The following is a 17259-nucleotide window of genomic DNA, read 5'->3' on the forward strand; positions in this document are numbered from 1 at the left end:
GAGGGTTATGAGCCGTGACCGTCCCCCAGAATCAAAGATTTCCAAGTGGAGCTGAACGTCCAGTTTGGGAGGAGAGTATCAGAAGCCTGGCTTTGAATCTTCCATACAGAGCAACCAGAACAAGAAATCTCCCACAAACTGCATCTTTGATGAAACTAAGAGATGGAAATAATTCATGCATGTGAGGTTGAATATACCAGAACAAGGACAAGAAGCCATAGCAATGAGGTGGCTGCAGGGGAAAGGGTGGGGCACGTGACCTCTTCTAACGGTGGAAAAACCCAAATCGGAAACCAGTATTCACGGCAAGGCGAAGGGCCCCACCCATCACTCATCACCCGTCACCCACCCCGCAGTGTGTTCTGCTGCGAACAGGACAGACAGGGCATGACATGAGTACCAGGGACCAAAGAAGCATGCCTTCAGAAAGCAATTTCAGAAAGTGGACGTCTGTCCTCACTGAACCAGCTCAGGAATTAGGCGTCGAAGGAGGCCTGGTGGCGCAAAATATCCCGTTTCACCGAGTCTGGCTGGATTCCATTGAGGCTGGCAGATCTGCCCTGATTTCAGAGAAGTTAAAATGTGGGGAAACACACGGCCCACGGCGTTCAGAGGATGCCATCCATGGCGAGACATCTCAACTCGAGAGATATCAAAAAGTAACTCAGGAAAGATGAAATATGGTATTAAAAGAAACAGGAATTCCTTGGTGGTCCAGGGGTTAGGACTCTGCGCTTCCACTGCTGGGGTTCCGGGTTCGATCCCTGATCGGGGAACTAAGATCCCACAAGCTAGGCGGTGCAGTGGCTCTCGGGGTGAGCCATGAACCTGGCCATCGAGGCTCACCCCTCCCAAGGACTCCCCTCCCCTCAAGATCCTTCTGCCCAAAGCTGGTTCAGGCAACTGCAGCTCATTCAAACACAAGTCATTGGAAACGTTTCTTGCAACATTACAAAGATAACACAAGGGGGGTAAAAAAAAAAAAAAAAAAGGAATAAGAGAGGGTCAGATTTCACTGTGCGCAAAAAGTCACTGCAAAGCAAAGGAAAATTGCCCCCTAACCTTCCAACGTAAAACCTAGGACGTAATGGGGTAAACGCAGCTGGGAAGGAAGAACACAAAGCAAACATACAAGCCCTGAGGGGAGAGCCAGACATCAGAAAGTAGTGAAACAGGAAGTGGTCGGACTTATGAAAGAAACGGAAAAGAAAGACAAAAGCATTTCCGAAAGGAGGACAATTATAAGAGGTGAACATAGCAAGGATGATGACAAGGTTCAAAATAACTGTTTCTAAAAGAAAACTGATAAACAGTGAACTGTATATAAAATAACACACAAACACATTTTTAAAAACAGAGACTGAGTAGGAAATGAATACGCATTGGAAATTAAACTCATCCACTCCACGCACATCCACTCCACACATACACAGCCCCCTCCTTCCCCCAGTTTCTGGCAGGCAGCAATGGGGGGCGGAGGGGTTTACCGAAAGGATTTTCTGCAGCTGTAGGTCATTTTCCACCAGCAGGATGTTCACTTTGGCGTGAGCAATGACATATTGACAGGCTTCCGCAGAGTTGGTGGCATAAATACCAACACAGAAGCCCCTGGGAAAAGAAAACACATGCACGAGTGTGCCCCACACACCTTAAGTCGAGAACGAACGTCCTGGAAGGTGGGGGGAGAGGAAGCGTCTGCGGGGGAGGGGGAGGGTCTGCAGGGAAGGTCTGAGTTTGCAGCCTCGGCACCAGCTTCCCTCCCTCCACAGCTGGACAGTGATGATGAGAGGATGGGCTCCCGGGATGTCATTATGACCTGGAACCCTCACAGTACCCCATTTTACAGATGAGGAAACTGAGGCTCAGGGCAGGGAAGTCACTTGTTCAGGGTCCCACAGCAAATAAGAGGTGGGGTTTGGACCCCCCCCACCCCCACCCCTCCACCCGTTCCCTTCATTCGCAACCTTTCGTTCTTGCTTTGAACTATTCTGCTGTGGGTTCCCTTTGTATCTCCCTGCTGGCTGATGACATCACGGATCTTTCCGAGTGCCTATTTGCTACTTCCCTTAGTGATGTTTCTGTGCAAGTCTCTTGCCCATTTAAAAATCTTTTTTTTTTTTTTTTTTTGGCTGCACTGAGCAGCATGTGGGATCTTAGTTCCCCGAACAGGGATCGAACCCGTGCCCCCTGCAGTGGAAGCGCAGAGCCTTAACCACTGGACTGCCAGGGAAGTCCCTCTTTTTGTGTTTTTATTCCTGAGTTGTAGAAGTCCCTTGTGTATTTAAGATACTAGTCCCCTGTTGGACGGGTGTGTGTGTCTATCTCGCCGGCTCACCTGCGGCTGCTTCTGCAACCCCTATTCACATCTCCGTGGGAACCAGCCTGGGGCTGCCAGTCCCGGAGTAGCACCACCCAACATCCACAGGGACCCGGGCCCGAGGTCTTACCCCGCGAAGATGGCGCCAAGAGCCGCAAGGAACCACTCGACGGAGTTAAACCCAAGGATGCCGACAGAGTGGAAAGGCTCCAAGCCCAGCTGGGAAGGCAAAAACAGACAGACAAACAGAAAACAGAAGCAACAGAGTTTGCAATCCGGTTTGCTTCCGGATGGGATCTGCTCACTGGCAGGTGAAAGCAGACCCCAGAGCCCACGGAGTCACAAGGGGGACAGCCCGTGTTGAGATGAAAATCTGGAGTGTGATTTTTTTTGTGTGTGACTCTTGGGAGGTCGGTTTACCTCCCTCTCTGTAATACCCCCTTTATTTATTCTAATTTTTATGTATTTTTTCTATATTTATTTATTTGGATGCACCAGGTCTTAGTTGTGGCAGGCAGGCTCCTTAGTTGTGGCTCGCTGGCTCCTCAGTTGTGGCATGCAAACTCTTAGTTGCGGCATGCATGTGGGATCTAGTTCCCTGACCAAGTATCAAACCCGAACCCCCTGCATTGGGAGCACGGAGTCTTAAACCACCGTGCCACTAGGGAAGTCCCCTATGTATTTTATTTTTTAACCATTAACCAACTCTACGTGCACAGCTCAGTGGCATTAAGCACATTCACATTGTCCTGCAACCATTCCCACCATCCATCTCCAGAACTTTCTCATCTTCCCAAACGGAAACTCTGTCCCCAAGAAACACTCACTCCCCACCCCCTCCCCCAGCCCCTGGCCTTCGCCATCTACTTTCTGTCCCTATGGATTTGACTCCTCTAGGGACATTTTATAAGTGGAATCATATATTTGTCCTTTTTTTTTTTTTTTTTTTTTTTTTGCGGTATATGGGCCTCTCACTGTTGCGGCCTCTCCCGCCGCGGAGCACAGGCTCCAGACGCGCAGGCCCAGCGGCCACGGCCCACGGGCCCAGCCGCTCCGCGGCATGCGGGATCCTCCCGGATCGGGACACGAACCCGCGTCCCCTGCATCGGCAGGCGGACCCCCAACCACTGCGCCACCAGGGAAGCCCTATTTGTCCTTTTGTGTCTGGCTTCTTTTACTTAGTATAACATCCCCTAGTTCATCCGTGTTGTGACAGGTGTCAGCATCTCACTCCATTTTAAGGTTAATGTTCCATTGTATGGACGGATCACAATTTGGTTATTCATCCATTGATGGGCGCTTGGGTCGCTTCCACCTTTTGGCTGTTGTGAGCAATGCTGCTGTGAACGTGGGTGTCCAAATATCTGTGCGAGTCCCCGCTTTCAATTCTTTTGGGTCTGTACCCAGAAGTGGAATTGCAGGATCATATATAGTGATTCTAAGTTGAATTTTGTGAGGAACCGCCAGACTGTCTTCCAGGGTGGCTGCACCATTTTCCATTCCCACTGACAGTGACTGAGGGCTCCAGTTTCTCCACATCCTCACCAACACTTGTTATTGTCTGTTTTTTTTTCTTAATAGCCATCCTAATGAATTCATTTTTAGTTTTAATCATAACAGCACTCGAAGAGTGATACCCTATAGTGGTAATAGATTGCGCTTTTGAAGGCATGGCCCTGATCTGAACGTGGTTGAGGATGAATCAGGAGACGTGGACGTGAAAGTGATCATGCTTGGTGGTCGCCCCCGCTTTTGTCCTGGAAACTCCCATTTTGTTGGCTGTTTTAGTCACCTGGGCAAGGCTGGCAGTGACCCTCTGTCCCCGGGGAAAACCTAAGCATTTGGAAGGCATCTGCCTGCATCAATGTGTAGATAAACTGACTTCTTTCTGATTGGATCCCTGAGATTTAGGAGAGCAGGGGTCCTTGAAGTCCAGAACTAAGGGCAGAGGGAAAGAGGACCATCCTTCAGGAAGGGTGAACTTGGCACAGCACTATGGCGTGGGGGTAAGGGCAGCCAAGAAGAAATCCAGCCCAAGCAGGTGGTTCCTAATTCCGACCTCTCACAGTCTCTAGATGAAGACACATGGGCATCAGAGGAGGGGAGAGAGCAGCTTGGGTCTCGGTCAAAATGTGATCGGATTTCCTGTAAATCAGAACCATCAGGAGGTGCCCTTTTACAGTATGAGATGTCTGCTACATTCATTATCTATGGCTGCATAACCTGTCATCACAAATGTAGCAGATTAAAAGAGCACACGTTTATTATCCCAGTTTCCACAGGTCAGGAGTCTGGGCGGCGGCACGGCTGGGTTCTCTGCCTAGGATCTCCCAAAGCTGCAATCAAGGTATCGGTGGGGACCATGACCTCCTCCGAAGCTTGGGGGCCCTGCACTTGGAGGTTGTTTGCAGAATTCATTTCCTTGTGGTTGAATGATTGAGATCCTCTTCTCTTGCTACCTGCCAGCTGAGGACCGCTCTCAACTCCTAGAGTCTGTGTGCCATCCCCTGCTACATGGCCCTCTCCAAACATGGCAGTTTGCTTCCAGGACAGCAGGAGAATCTCTCTTAATGGTTCACCCAATTAAGTCAGGCCCACCCAGAGCACCTGCCCTTTCTCGTGAACTCAAAGTCAACAGATTAGAGACCTTAATGACATCTGTGAAATCCCTTCACGTTTGCCATCTCAGGAGGGAAATCCCATCGTAGCCCACAGTCACAGGGAGATTATACAGCACAAGTACACCAGAGGTTGGGAATCTCGGTGGAGTCACCTTAGAATTCTGCCTAACGTGCCTATCAAATAGGCCCAGATGAACAGTTTTGATAATATGATGTCGACAATAACATAGGTAAACAGATTCTCTCATACATTGTGAGTGGACTTAAAGGGCATTGTCTTTGTAGGAACTCATTGTACAAAGAAGGTTCAATATGGCACCACGTATCGTAGCAAGGGCTGGAAGCAACTTAAATGCCCACCCGTAGGGGGCTGATTAAGTCAATACTGTTACATACGTATTTGCAGTTGTTGAAAAGAATATGGATTTAAAAAAAATAAATCAATATGGAAGGATCTCAGAATGCAGCAACCAGCCTCCAAGATGAGTTTCATCTCCTGGTATTTGTGTTCTACTATAATCCCTTCCCATATTGTATCAAGGTCTGCTTAACCTTGTGAAAGAAGTGATAGTATGTCATTGCTGAGATTAGGTTATAAAAGATATCATGGTTCCCATCTGGTTCATTCTCTCTTTTGGATCACTCATTTTGGGGGAAGCTGGCTGCCATATTGTGAGGACACTCAAGCAACCCTACGGAGAAGGCCATGGAGCAAGGAACTGAGGCCTCCTGCCAAGAGCCAGCCATGTACAGAAGCCATGTACAGATGATGCAGCCCAGGCTGACAGCTTGACTACAGCCTCATGAGAGATCCTGAGCCAGCAACATCCAACTAAATCACTCCTGGATTCCTGACCCACAGAAACCAAGAGATAATAAAGCTCTGTCATTTTTTTTCTTTTTTTTTGTGGTACGCAGGCCTCTCAATGTTGTGGCCTCTCCCGTTGCGGAGCACAGGCTCTGGACACGCAGGCTCAGCGGCCATGGCTTACGGGCCCAGCCGCTCCGCAGCATGTGGGATCTTCCCGGACCAGGGCACAAACCCGTGTCCCCTGCATCGGCAGGCAGACTCTCAACCACTGCGCCACCAGGGAAGCCCGCTCTCTCATTTTGAGTCACTAAGTTTTGGGGTAATTTGTTATGCAGCAGTAGCTAACTAAAACACACATATACTGTGCTAACAGAAAAAAAAGCAGGTTGTAGACTCTTGAGTATGCTACCATGTGTGTAAAAATGTACTTCTATAGAATTATATAACATGTACACATAATTTATTCCACAGAAGAGCATAGAAAAAACTGCAAATGATGGCTACCTCCATAAGAGAGGGGACAAAGATTGGAAGGAAATTTTTCACCAGTTAACCTTGTATCTGGGGGTGCCTTGTGCATTTTGTCCCATATGTATGTATACATAAAAGGAATGATTTAATACATGATGAACGAATGAAGGAATGAATGAATGACTCATTTACCTTGAGTAAGGCTCTTGCAGCTTTCTGACAAGCCTCGTAGTACTGGTTGTAATTCAGAACTTCCCACTTTCCATTCTTCTTTGATGCGAGGGCTGGATAAGTCCCAAATCGGTTGACTGACTCCCGAAAAAATTCAGGGATGGTCATGGGGGTCTCATGGCCTGGCCCGTGTTTTGAAAGCCTCATAAGGACTTCTCCATCTCGGTGAATGGTCCACGGCCCAGGAGTAACTGCAAATAGTCACCAGGGTTGGGTGGCAGACTTTTAAAATTCATTTAATAACTCAGGAGTTGCGGAGGGGGGGGCTGTCTTTTTGAACCTGAATTAATCCCACACCTTGAGTGAAGTCACATGGTCAGTGCTGGTCTACTCAAGCTTCCTCTTGCATTTATTTCTTCCTTACCCTCTCAACAGTTTATTATGAAAATTTTCAAGCATACAGAAAATTGGATTGTATAGCTAATGACCTCTACCCACCACCAAATTCTACAACTTCTAGCATTTTGCTGTATTTGCTTTATCACATCTCCATCCAGCCATCCCTCTGTTTATCCATCCATTCCTCCATCTTACTTTTTGATACATTTCAAAGTAAACTGCAGCTGTCCATCCATTTCACCCTTCAACATTTGAATCATTTTAAAAAGTTTTATTGAGGTATAGTTGATTTATTACAACGTGTTAATTTCTGCTGTACAGCAAAGTGACTCAGTTATGCATATATATATTCTTTTCCATTGTGGTTTATCACAGGATATTGAATGCAGTTCCCTGTGCTACACAGTAGGACCTTGTTGTTTATCTGTTCTATATATAATAGTTTGCATCTGCTAATCCCAAACTCCCAATCCTTCCCTTCCCTACCTCCCTTCCCCTTGGCAACCACAAGCCTGTTCTCTATGTCTGTGAGTCTGTTTCTGTTGTGTAGATAGGTCCATCTGTGCCATATTTGAAATTCTCCATACAAGTGATATCATATGGTATTTGTCTTTCTCTTTCTGACTTCTCTTAGTATGATAATCTCTAGGTCCATCCATGTAGCTGCAAATGGCATTATTTCACTCTTTTTAAAAATATTTTAATCATTTGGTGTGAGTCAGCCTTTAGTATTTGAATCATTAACTAGAATTCCACATTATTTACAAATGATATATATATATGTACACATATCTGCATTACATTATTACATCTGCACCGTATATAATTATATCTGTACCGTATGTATAATCACATCTACACTATATATGTATATAATTACATCTGTACTATATAGTTATATTCTCAGTCTAAATATTATTACATCTGTACTATATAAACAATTACATATTACATCTGCCACATATATACACACACAGTTACATCTGCGCTATATATAATATATATGTAATATGTAACATATTATATATATTATATATTTATGTGCTTTACCCACACAGGCTCACCATCCTAATAAGGAGGTGCTATTATCAATGCCGCCCCGCCCCGCCCTGCCCCCAGTACCAACAATACACACGAGGCTTCGAAAGAGCAAGTGACTCGCCCATTGTCACTGGCTAGCAGAGCTCTGCTCTGAACGACGGGGCCCAGCTGTCAACCACTTGCCTGTGCCGCCTCTGCTCCCCATCACATATAGAGACTTGGCCTCCCAGGTTCGGGCACCTCCGCCAAGGCCAGCAGCTGGGGCAGGGAGGAACTGTGCCTGACTCTCCCGGCCCAGACCCCTTTATAAAAAGCCATGGCTGACTCAGTGTACCTTTCTGTCTCACACAGCATACCTCGTTCTTGACTCATGTCTGCCTTAAGGTCCTCGGCCTTCTCTTCTCGAGTCATTGGGGTTTCAGCACTTCCAGGTCCACAGAGACTATTCTTCACAGTGCTGCAAGGCACAAAGCAGGGAACTTAGCAGGCCTGGCAAAGGGGCTGCAGGTCTGAAGCCAACTCCCATGTCTGCTTAGTCATGTCTTCCCAGAATCCTGGGGTTGATTAGTCATGCCTGTCCTGGGCCTAGGAGGAGAGGAGAGTGGCCTGTATGCCAGATCATAGAGCAGTTGTAAAGTCCAAAGGGTGTTCAGTCTTTGAGTTTCCAGAAGAGTGGCTTAAACAGTTAGAATATAGGGGCCAAGTCCACACGTGATCCTTTGGGTGAGAAAACATTTTGAGGTCTCCTGAAGGAAAGCAACTCACACAAGAGAGTTCTGCTCTGGTTGGTTGCCTTAAAGATAGTACAACATGAGGGACTTCCCTGGTGGCGCAGTGGTTAAGAATCCACCTGCCAATGCAGGGGACACGGGTTCAAGCCCTGGTCCAGGAAGATCTCACATGCTGCGGAGAAACTAAGCCTGTGTGCCATAACTACTAAGCCTGTGCTCTAGAGCCTGCGAGCCACAACTACTGAGCCTGTGTGCCTAGAGCCCATGCTCCGCAACAAGATAAGCCACCGCAATGAGAAGCCCACGCACCACAATGAAGAGCAGCCCCCACTCGCCACAACTAGAGAAAGCCCATGCTCAGCAACGAAGACCCAACACGGCCAAAAATAAATAAATAGATATTTTTAAAAAAAGATAGTACAACATGAAAACCCAAAGGGCATAAAGGAAAAAACAGGGTAAATCTTGTTACATAAAAAGTTTAAAATTTTTCACATAGCAAAGAATACCATGAACAGAATCAAAAGATCAGCAACAAACTGAAAAAATATATATAGGCAACACATCTAATCAATAGAGGCCTGATTTCCTTAATATGTAAAGAACGCCAAACAATCAATAAGAAATAGATCAATAACCCAATGAGAAATGGGACAAAGACTTGAATAGACAATTCTCTGAAAACACATTTTTAAATGACTTTTAAAAACAGGAAAACATGCTCCATCTCGGTCCAGAGAGAAACGCAATAATACAATGCAGTTTTCAGCTATCAGATGAAGTAAGACCAAAAAGGTTGAAAAAGACCTTATATTCTTGAGGATGTGGGATAACAGGGGCTCTCAAATACTGTGGTAAAAGTTGATGCAGCCCCTTTAGAGGATGTTGTATTAGTAATCAAGCTTAAGGTCACATGGCCATGAATCCATTGGTAGAGGACTGCAGATTCCTCGCTGCCCAGGGTCCTTGCACACTCAGGAACTGTAGACCAATCAGCGGAGCAAAGCAAGCAGCAAAGCACAGCCGATTTAGAAGAAGCTATAAACAAGCACGTGAAGACGTGCCCAAAGCATGCGGCAAACGAAGAAACTAGAAGGAGGTCCAAGGTCCGGATGGAGCGACTGGATCTGTCCAGAACCTGAGGGTCACCCTGGATTCACCCTTCACTCCCCACCTTCCTTTCCTTCTCTCCCTCCCTTCCTTCCTCCCTTCCCACCTCCCCCTCTCTTCCTCCCCCCTCCCCCCTCCCCCCCCACATCTGGTCCACCAGCAAATCCTATCAGCTCAGCCTTCAGAATCAGTCCTAAACCAATCGCTTTCGAACCTGGGCTCCCTCGCGTGAGCCAGAGGGACCCCAGTCAAGGTGGGGCCCATCACCCGCATGCACTGTGTGGTTGCTGGCTGGATCCCAACGCAAACAAGATGCTTGTGAGGCAATCGAGGATTTGAACGCTGCCTGGATCTCAGGTGACACGAAGAGAGGATGGTAGCTTTTGAAAGTGTGATAACAACGGCTCTGGGACTCAGTTACAGAAGAGAATCCCTGTCGCTAAGGCGTTCGCAACCTGGAATAATGGCGTGCTGTCTGGGGTTGGCTTTAAAACCAGCAGGCGGGGGGCGTGGTCGCGTGGAGATGAACAAAGTCAACTTCACGTTGACAATTATTGCAGCCAAGTGGTGCGTACATTGTGGTTCACGACACCGCCAGCTCTATTTGTGCGTGATTGAAAATTCATAGAACTCTACACCAAAAATAAATAAATTCTATGATATGTGAAAATACTGTACTGTGCTTAGGATGGACAATTTAAAAATATTTTGTGGCTAATTTCACTGGGCTTCCAGGTGTTGCTAGAGATAAAATATAAGGAGAAAATAATATGAGCGGTAGCTTCCCATTTTCAATATAGACTTAGGTCTTGTCCATAATATATCAATTACGTGTTGATTGTTAAAAAGTCTTCATCACTTTTCCAAAGGTGTTACGTGGTGATAGCATACAGAGAAGAATTTCCTCCAGTCAATGAATGTTTTATAAATAAAGGTTTCCTTTGGCAAACTAGAAAAGAAAAGATGTACTATACACCAAAATCCTATATCCCTACCCCAATGTGAAATTTTTTTTTTTTTTTTTTTGCGGTGCACGGGCCTCTCACTGTTGTGGCCTCTCCCGTTGCGGAGCACAGGCTCTGGACGCGCAGGCTCAGCGGCCATGGCTCACGGGCCCGGCCGCTCCGCGGCATGTGGGATCTTCCCGGACCGGGGCACGAACCCGTGTCCCCTGCATCGGCAGGCGGACTCTCAACCACTGCGCCACCAGGGAAGCCCCCCAATGTGAAATTTTTGATAAAATATAAAAAAATTTTTTAATGTAATGAAAGATCTACCCCATGCCAAGCACCATGACAAGCTGTGTGGGGCTACCGTAAAGGACTTTCAGAAAGTATCTGCTTCCACAAAAAAAATTAAAATCGGGAATAGAACTCCCACTTGAGGGCAAACTGAAGTAAATTGAGACTTCCCTGGCGGTCCAGTGGTTAAGACTCTGCACTTCCAATGCAGGGGGCGCCGGTTTGATCCCTGGTCGGGGAACAAAGATCCCGCATGCTGCAGCACAGCCAAAGAGAAAAAAAAAATCGAAGTAAATTGGAAACACCAAAGTATTATTCACCTAACAGAATTTTAAACCACATACAAAGAATGACCACTGCAGCACTGTTTGGACAGCAGAAGACTGGAAGAAATGGAAATATCCAGCGATGAAGGACTGGTAGTATGCATTATGGAATCCCCACATGGTGGAATGTTCTAGAGCTGTGTAAGAAAACACCAGGAACCAGGAACGCACAGCCGTGTTCACAGCAGCACAGTTCCCAGTAGCCAAAAGGTAGAAACAGCCGAAACACCCCTCAACGTGTGAATGGCTAAACAAAATGTGGTCCATTCATACAATGGAACATTATTTGACCCCCGAAAGGAGTGAAGCCCCGACACTCCCTACAACGCAGATGGACCTTGAGAACACGATGCTCAGTGAGAGAAGCCAGACACAGAAGGACCCACAGTGTGTGATTCCATTTACATAAATGTACATAGAGACAGAGAGTGGGTTTGTGGTTGCCGGACGGCTGGGGAGTGACTGTTTAATGAGCACAGAATTTCCTTTTGGGGTGATGGAAATGTTTTGGAACTAAATAGAAAAGATGATTGCACGAGACTGTGAATGTACCAACTGCCACCGAGCGGTTTACTTTAAAATGGTTGATTTTACGTTACGTGAATCTCACCTCAATTAAAAAACACCAGAAATGTTGATTCATGGCTCCCGAAATGGAACGTTCTCCAAGACATAACATTAAATTTCAAAAGCAAGATGCAGGACAACAGATAAAGAAGGTGACTGGGCAGGCAGACGGGTACGCGTGTGTGACTCAAGAGGAAAGTTCTGCGTCTCCGGTCTAAGAGGTCATTATCTCCTTGGTGGACACAGTGCAGAATGCCAGCAATCTGACCCCAGATTTGACCGCTGACGCCCTGAGAATGGGACGATGAGAGAGAGGTCTCAGATCGCAAAGTCCCCAGGGGCCTGTGGCCATCAGCAGGCCTGTGCTGGTCTCTTGCAGCTTCACCACCACCAAGAACCCATCCTGCACACCCAGCAAGGGGGAAGGGAGGGGCTGCATCCCAGGGGTCAGCCACTCTCCTCCCCTGGTGCTTCCTGAGCACCTGCTGTGTGCCGGGTAGCGCTCTAGCCACCGGGCAACCAGATGGACAGAAATCCCTCCAGGAACGGACATTCTAATTGGGAGAAACAGCCAGGAAACAAACAAAGATCAATTCAGACGGTAACAGGATGAGCCTCGAAGACATCAGGCTGAGAGAAAGAAGCCAGATACCAAAAGACACAGAGCGTGTGAGTCCATTTATGGGAAGTGTCCAGAACAGGCAAATCCACAGAGACAGAGCGTGGGTTCATAGTTGGCTGGGGCTGGGGGAGGTGGGTGGGGAGTGGCTGCTTAATGAGAGTGTGGTTTCCTTTTGGGGTGCTGAAAGTATTTTGGAACTAGATGGTGGTGGTGTTTGTGCATCATTGTGGAAGTACTGAATGCCACTGAATTGTGCACTTTAAAATGGTGAATTTTGTGTTAGGTGTGTCTGCCATTAATTAAAAAAAATTCAGATTAATGATGACCAGAATGGAGACAATAGAACAGGGCGTTGTGATAGAGAGCACTGGGGTGGTCAGGGAGGGCCTCTTGGAGGAGGTGACATCCGAGCTGAGACCTGAAGGACGCGGAGTACTACCGCAGAGAGTATTCCAGGTGGGGGGGAACCGTGAGGGCGAAGGCTGTGAGGTGGGAAGCAGCTTAGCATGTTCCCGGTGCAGAAGGTAATATGCAGCGCGGCCGGCCTCCAGGCAGCAAGGGGCATATGGAGATAAATACAAAGACGGCCCCCCCCTCATTCCACATGCCCTCATCTACTCAGCTCCAGCTACTGGAACCTTCTCTCCACCCCCTCCCCGCCAACACACACACACTCCAAGCTCCTTTGCACCTCAGGGCCTTTGCACGTGCTGTTTATTCTGCTCCAAACACTGTCCTCACTAATCTTCACCTATGGCTTCCTCTGTTTAATGAGTCCGTTCTTCAGGGAAACATCCTGTGTTATCCGAGGCTGGGCCGGGCCCTACACCCTCTCATTCCACCCTCTTTCCCTATATAGCACCATCTAGCTTTGTAATTGTGTGTGTATGGGTGTGTGTATGCGACTATCTTGTTGATCATTATATCCCTAACACCTAGTACAGCACCTGGGGTTCGATCAATATTAGATGAATGAATATATATGTAAATATATTGATTCAATAGACCTGTGGTTCTCGATCAGTGGTGATTCTGTGCTTCCCCCACCCCTGCCCCACAGAGGATACTTGGCAGTGTCTGGAGAGTTTCGGGTGTCACAAGTTGGGGGTGCTACTGGCATCTATCGGGTAGAGGCTGGGGCTGCTGCTGAACATCCCACAATGTCCAGGATGGCACCCCACAACCAAGAATGATTCGACCCCAAATGTCAAAAGCACCGACACTGAGAAACCCTGGACTAGACAAGGCAGTTATAACGTGAAAATAGCAAGCACAGTCAGCGTCTTTTCTATACACAGAAGTAGTAGAGGGAGCCCTACGAAGAGAGACATTTCCCTGTGTTCTTGGGCTGAGAGGCTCCCTGTAAAACCAGGGACAGTTAAACTCTGGTTAATACAAACCAACAAAAGCAATAAAAACAGGTAACGTGGGTCTTTCTGCAAGCACGATTCTGAGAGTTTTATATGTACTGACTCATTTCATCTTCACAACCCTTCAAGGCAGCTACTGTTATTGTTCCCCGTTTTACAAACGAGGGAACTAGAGCCCGGCAAACCGAGCTTGCCTGTGGTCACAGTGTAATACTTTCTCTTTGATCCTGAAACCAGCTCATCATTCATGAGCAGCTAATAAGTGGAGGCAGTATGATTCTTCCACAAAGCTAAGGTCAAATCAAGCTATAGATTAAAAGAATCTTGGCCAGATGGAGAATGTCTGTTTATCAAGACATCAGGAAGGAGTAAGTGAAGATAAGTCACTGACCAAGATGAAGCATTTGCTCTGTTTATATCCCAAGAAAGAATTCATATACAGAACATGAAAAGACTTCCTCTTTAGTTTTAAAAAGACAACCCCATAGGAAATGGGTGCAAACCATGAACAGACAGTTCACAGAGCAGGAAACACGAACAGGCTATAAACCCAGGACAGGATGCTAAGGTTCCTTGGTAATCAGGGAAATGCACATTAAAACCACAATGAGATATTATTTCACCCCCAGCAGATGTACAAAAATGCATCAAATGCTAGAGAGAAAGAAGAATGGGAGCCCTCCTCCACTGCCAGGGGAACTAAAGATGACATGTCCCATTGGGAAAGCATTGTGGTGTTCACGGTTAAAAGTGAACACCTGCATATCCCTGACTTGGCATATTCACTCCCAGTTATATATATACCCAAGAGAAAACTCTTACACATCAGCCCCAGGAGACATGGCCAAGAATGACCACAGTGGCCGTGTTCATAAGAACCCCAAACTGGAAACAGCCCAAATAGTCATCAACAGGAGAATGCGTGCATCCATCATGGAATGCTATGCAGTGATGAAAATGGAGGAACAGACACAAAAACTTGGGTGCATCTCCCAGCCTTGATGCTGATAAAGAGGCAGGTGGCAGTATGATTTTATTAATATAAAGTTCACAGACAGGCAACATAAATTAGTCCTCGCTTAGGTGGTAAAACAAGAAGGAAAAGTTCTACAGGCAGTTCAGGACAGTGTTACCTCATTCAGGCGAGGGAGGAAAATGAGAAAAAGGACACAGAGGCCTTCTAAGTTTCTAATAATATTCTACCTTCTAATAATATTCTGTCTCATAAGGTGAAGTAGGTACACAGACGTTTATTGCTATTCATTAAATTGTATGTTAAAATGTTCTGTGCATCATTTTATACGCAAGATGTGTTTCACGATTTTAAAAAGCCATGTAGGGTTTATTATAGCAATGCAAAAGTTATTCAGCGTTCAAATTCTCGCAGAATTTAAGGGACAAGTGTGAGAAACTATATCATCTCCTCAAGAGAGAATTTCATGAAATATCCATTTTTAAATGACAGTCCCTTAGCCGATAAGCAATGGAAGACTCTCCATTTCTCGATAAAGGCTACCTACCAGAACGAGAAATATTATACTTAATAACGGCAGCAGAAGTATTGGAAGAGTTTCCATGAAGTCAGAAATAAGACAAAGGCATCAGTTGTCACTGCTGCTAGTCAGCATTGTTCTGGAGGCACTTAGCCAATGCAGTAAGATAAGAAAAGGAAGTGAGAGGAATAAAGATTGGAAACAGACAACATGGCCATTTTGCAAACAATGTGATCGACTACCTAGACTGTTCAGTCAACTGAAAAGCTGTTAGAAATAAAAACAGCTCTGTAAGGGGATTAGATAGAAGATCAATATTCAAAAACCAGTCGCTTTCTTGTACACCAGCAGCAACAAGTTAAAAGATGCAGCAGAGGGGCTTCCCTGGTGGCGCAGTGGTTGAGAGTCCGCCTGCCGATGCGGGGGACACGGGTTCGTGCCCCGGTCCGGGGACATCCCACATGCCGCGGAGCGGCTGGACCCGTGAGCCATGGCCACTGAGCCTGCGCGTCCGGAGCCTGTGCTCCGCAACGGGAGAGGCCACAACAGTGAGAGGCCCGCGTACCGCAAAAAAAAAAAAAAAAAAGCAGTAGAAAAAGATACTGAGAGTATCCCAAGGCCAAAATGGGTGTCTGTGGTGAATCCGGCTTCTACCGAAATATGCCTGGATGCTACATTGACGTATTGATACATGAAAAGTCAAGTATGATAGTCAGAAACCGAATCCCAGAGGACCCTCGCGTGCCCCTCTCCCATACCACTGGCACCTGCCACTCTTCACCAGGTGCGGTTCTGGCCATCACAGCAAGGCATTGGTTGCCGAGACACCTGGGCACTCAGGGTGTTTCCTTCTTCCACAGAGGTGATAAACAAGTCGCTCCTCCTGGGAGCCTGAACATGTGCTGCCCCTTCCCGGCCCTCGTCACTGACCGGGTCCAGCCAGGATAGTGGTGGTGACAAGAGGCAGGAAGGCGGGGATTTTCCCCTCCCTGACAGCACTTCTGGAACCTTCCTCCCAGCCACCTCTTGTGACATCACTGGCTGTGCCTGCCTCCCCACCCTGCCCCCACTCCTGCTTCTGGGGCACTTCCTGCTTCTCTTTTCACGGATCCATTTGTTCACACACTGCACTCCTGCACCCGATTGTGACGTTTTTACGGAGCCACAGCACTTACGCTGGGCATCTTGCTAGATGCTGGGACCGTGAAGATGTGCAGAACCAGATGAGGTCTGCTCACGGAGCCAGCGGGGAAACCTAGAGTCATGCAAACAGGGAGACGCAATGTATGTTGGTCAAGAGGGTGTTGGTGTTGGGGGGAGGGCTGACCTAGGCAGGGAGGTCACGAGAGGTTCCTCAAGCTGAGGTCTAGAAGCTGGGTGGGTCTCAGCCCCGACCTCACCACTTTCTATCACGCTGCCCTGCTTTATGCGTCGGCTTTGCTCATTGCTGCATTCCAGTGCCTAAAACAGTGCCTGGCAGGGATCGCAGCAGGTGCTCAATAAATAAAGATTTATTACCCAAATATTCTGCTCTGCCAAGAGAGAAGAATAAGGAGGGTTCCGTTGTCTCTGGACCCTTCTGGGTGGTTCCCATCCACGACTGACATGTATGCTCACACACGTGCACTCACACGCCTTCACACAGATACATACTCTCACACACATGCACACGCAAGTGTCTCACCACAGAAAAGTCCACTTGGGAAAGACCTGTGCAGAGATATCTCAGCTGAGCCTTGGTGAGGACGGGGTAGATGCTGCAGTGCTTGCCCAGATCTCATTCAGGGATAAAGGGCGTGCTGCCAGCTTCCGGAAATGCTAAGCAGACCTCTGCTGCTGAATAGCACCCCAGCGTGTAGGGTTACACTCCCCACGTCCACGTCATGGCATCAAGTCCCTGCCTGTCACCCCAACTCAGAGCAACTCTGAGAGGCCGTCCCAGCCGCCTCCCTGGGTGGGGGCAGGTGA

General features: G+C 47.3%; 1 protein-coding gene across 1 annotated transcript in view; it reads right to left on the reverse strand.

Moving 5' to 3' along the window:
• The window catches only part of ACSBG2 (acyl-CoA synthetase bubblegum family member 2), a 28205-nt gene extending 19963 nt beyond the window's left edge, over positions 1-8242 (reverse strand). The window contains exons 1-4 of the mRNA XM_065873922.1: positions 8188-8242; positions 6413-6642; positions 2448-2536; positions 1488-1608 (exon numbers count right to left, since the gene is read on the reverse strand). Coding sequence (XP_065729994.1) covers positions 1488-1608; positions 2448-2536; positions 6413-6642; positions 8188-8242 — 495 coding nt within the window. The remainder of the gene's footprint in view (positions 1-1487; positions 1609-2447; positions 2537-6412; positions 6643-8187) is intronic.
• Positions 8243-17259: the final 9017 nt, after the last annotated feature.

The sequence above is a fragment of the Phocoena phocoena genome, chromosome 3 (genome assembly GCF_963924675.1).
Source record: "Phocoena phocoena chromosome 3, mPhoPho1.1, whole genome shotgun sequence".
NCBI classification, from domain to species: Eukaryota; Metazoa; Chordata; class Mammalia; order Artiodactyla; family Phocoenidae; genus Phocoena; species Phocoena phocoena.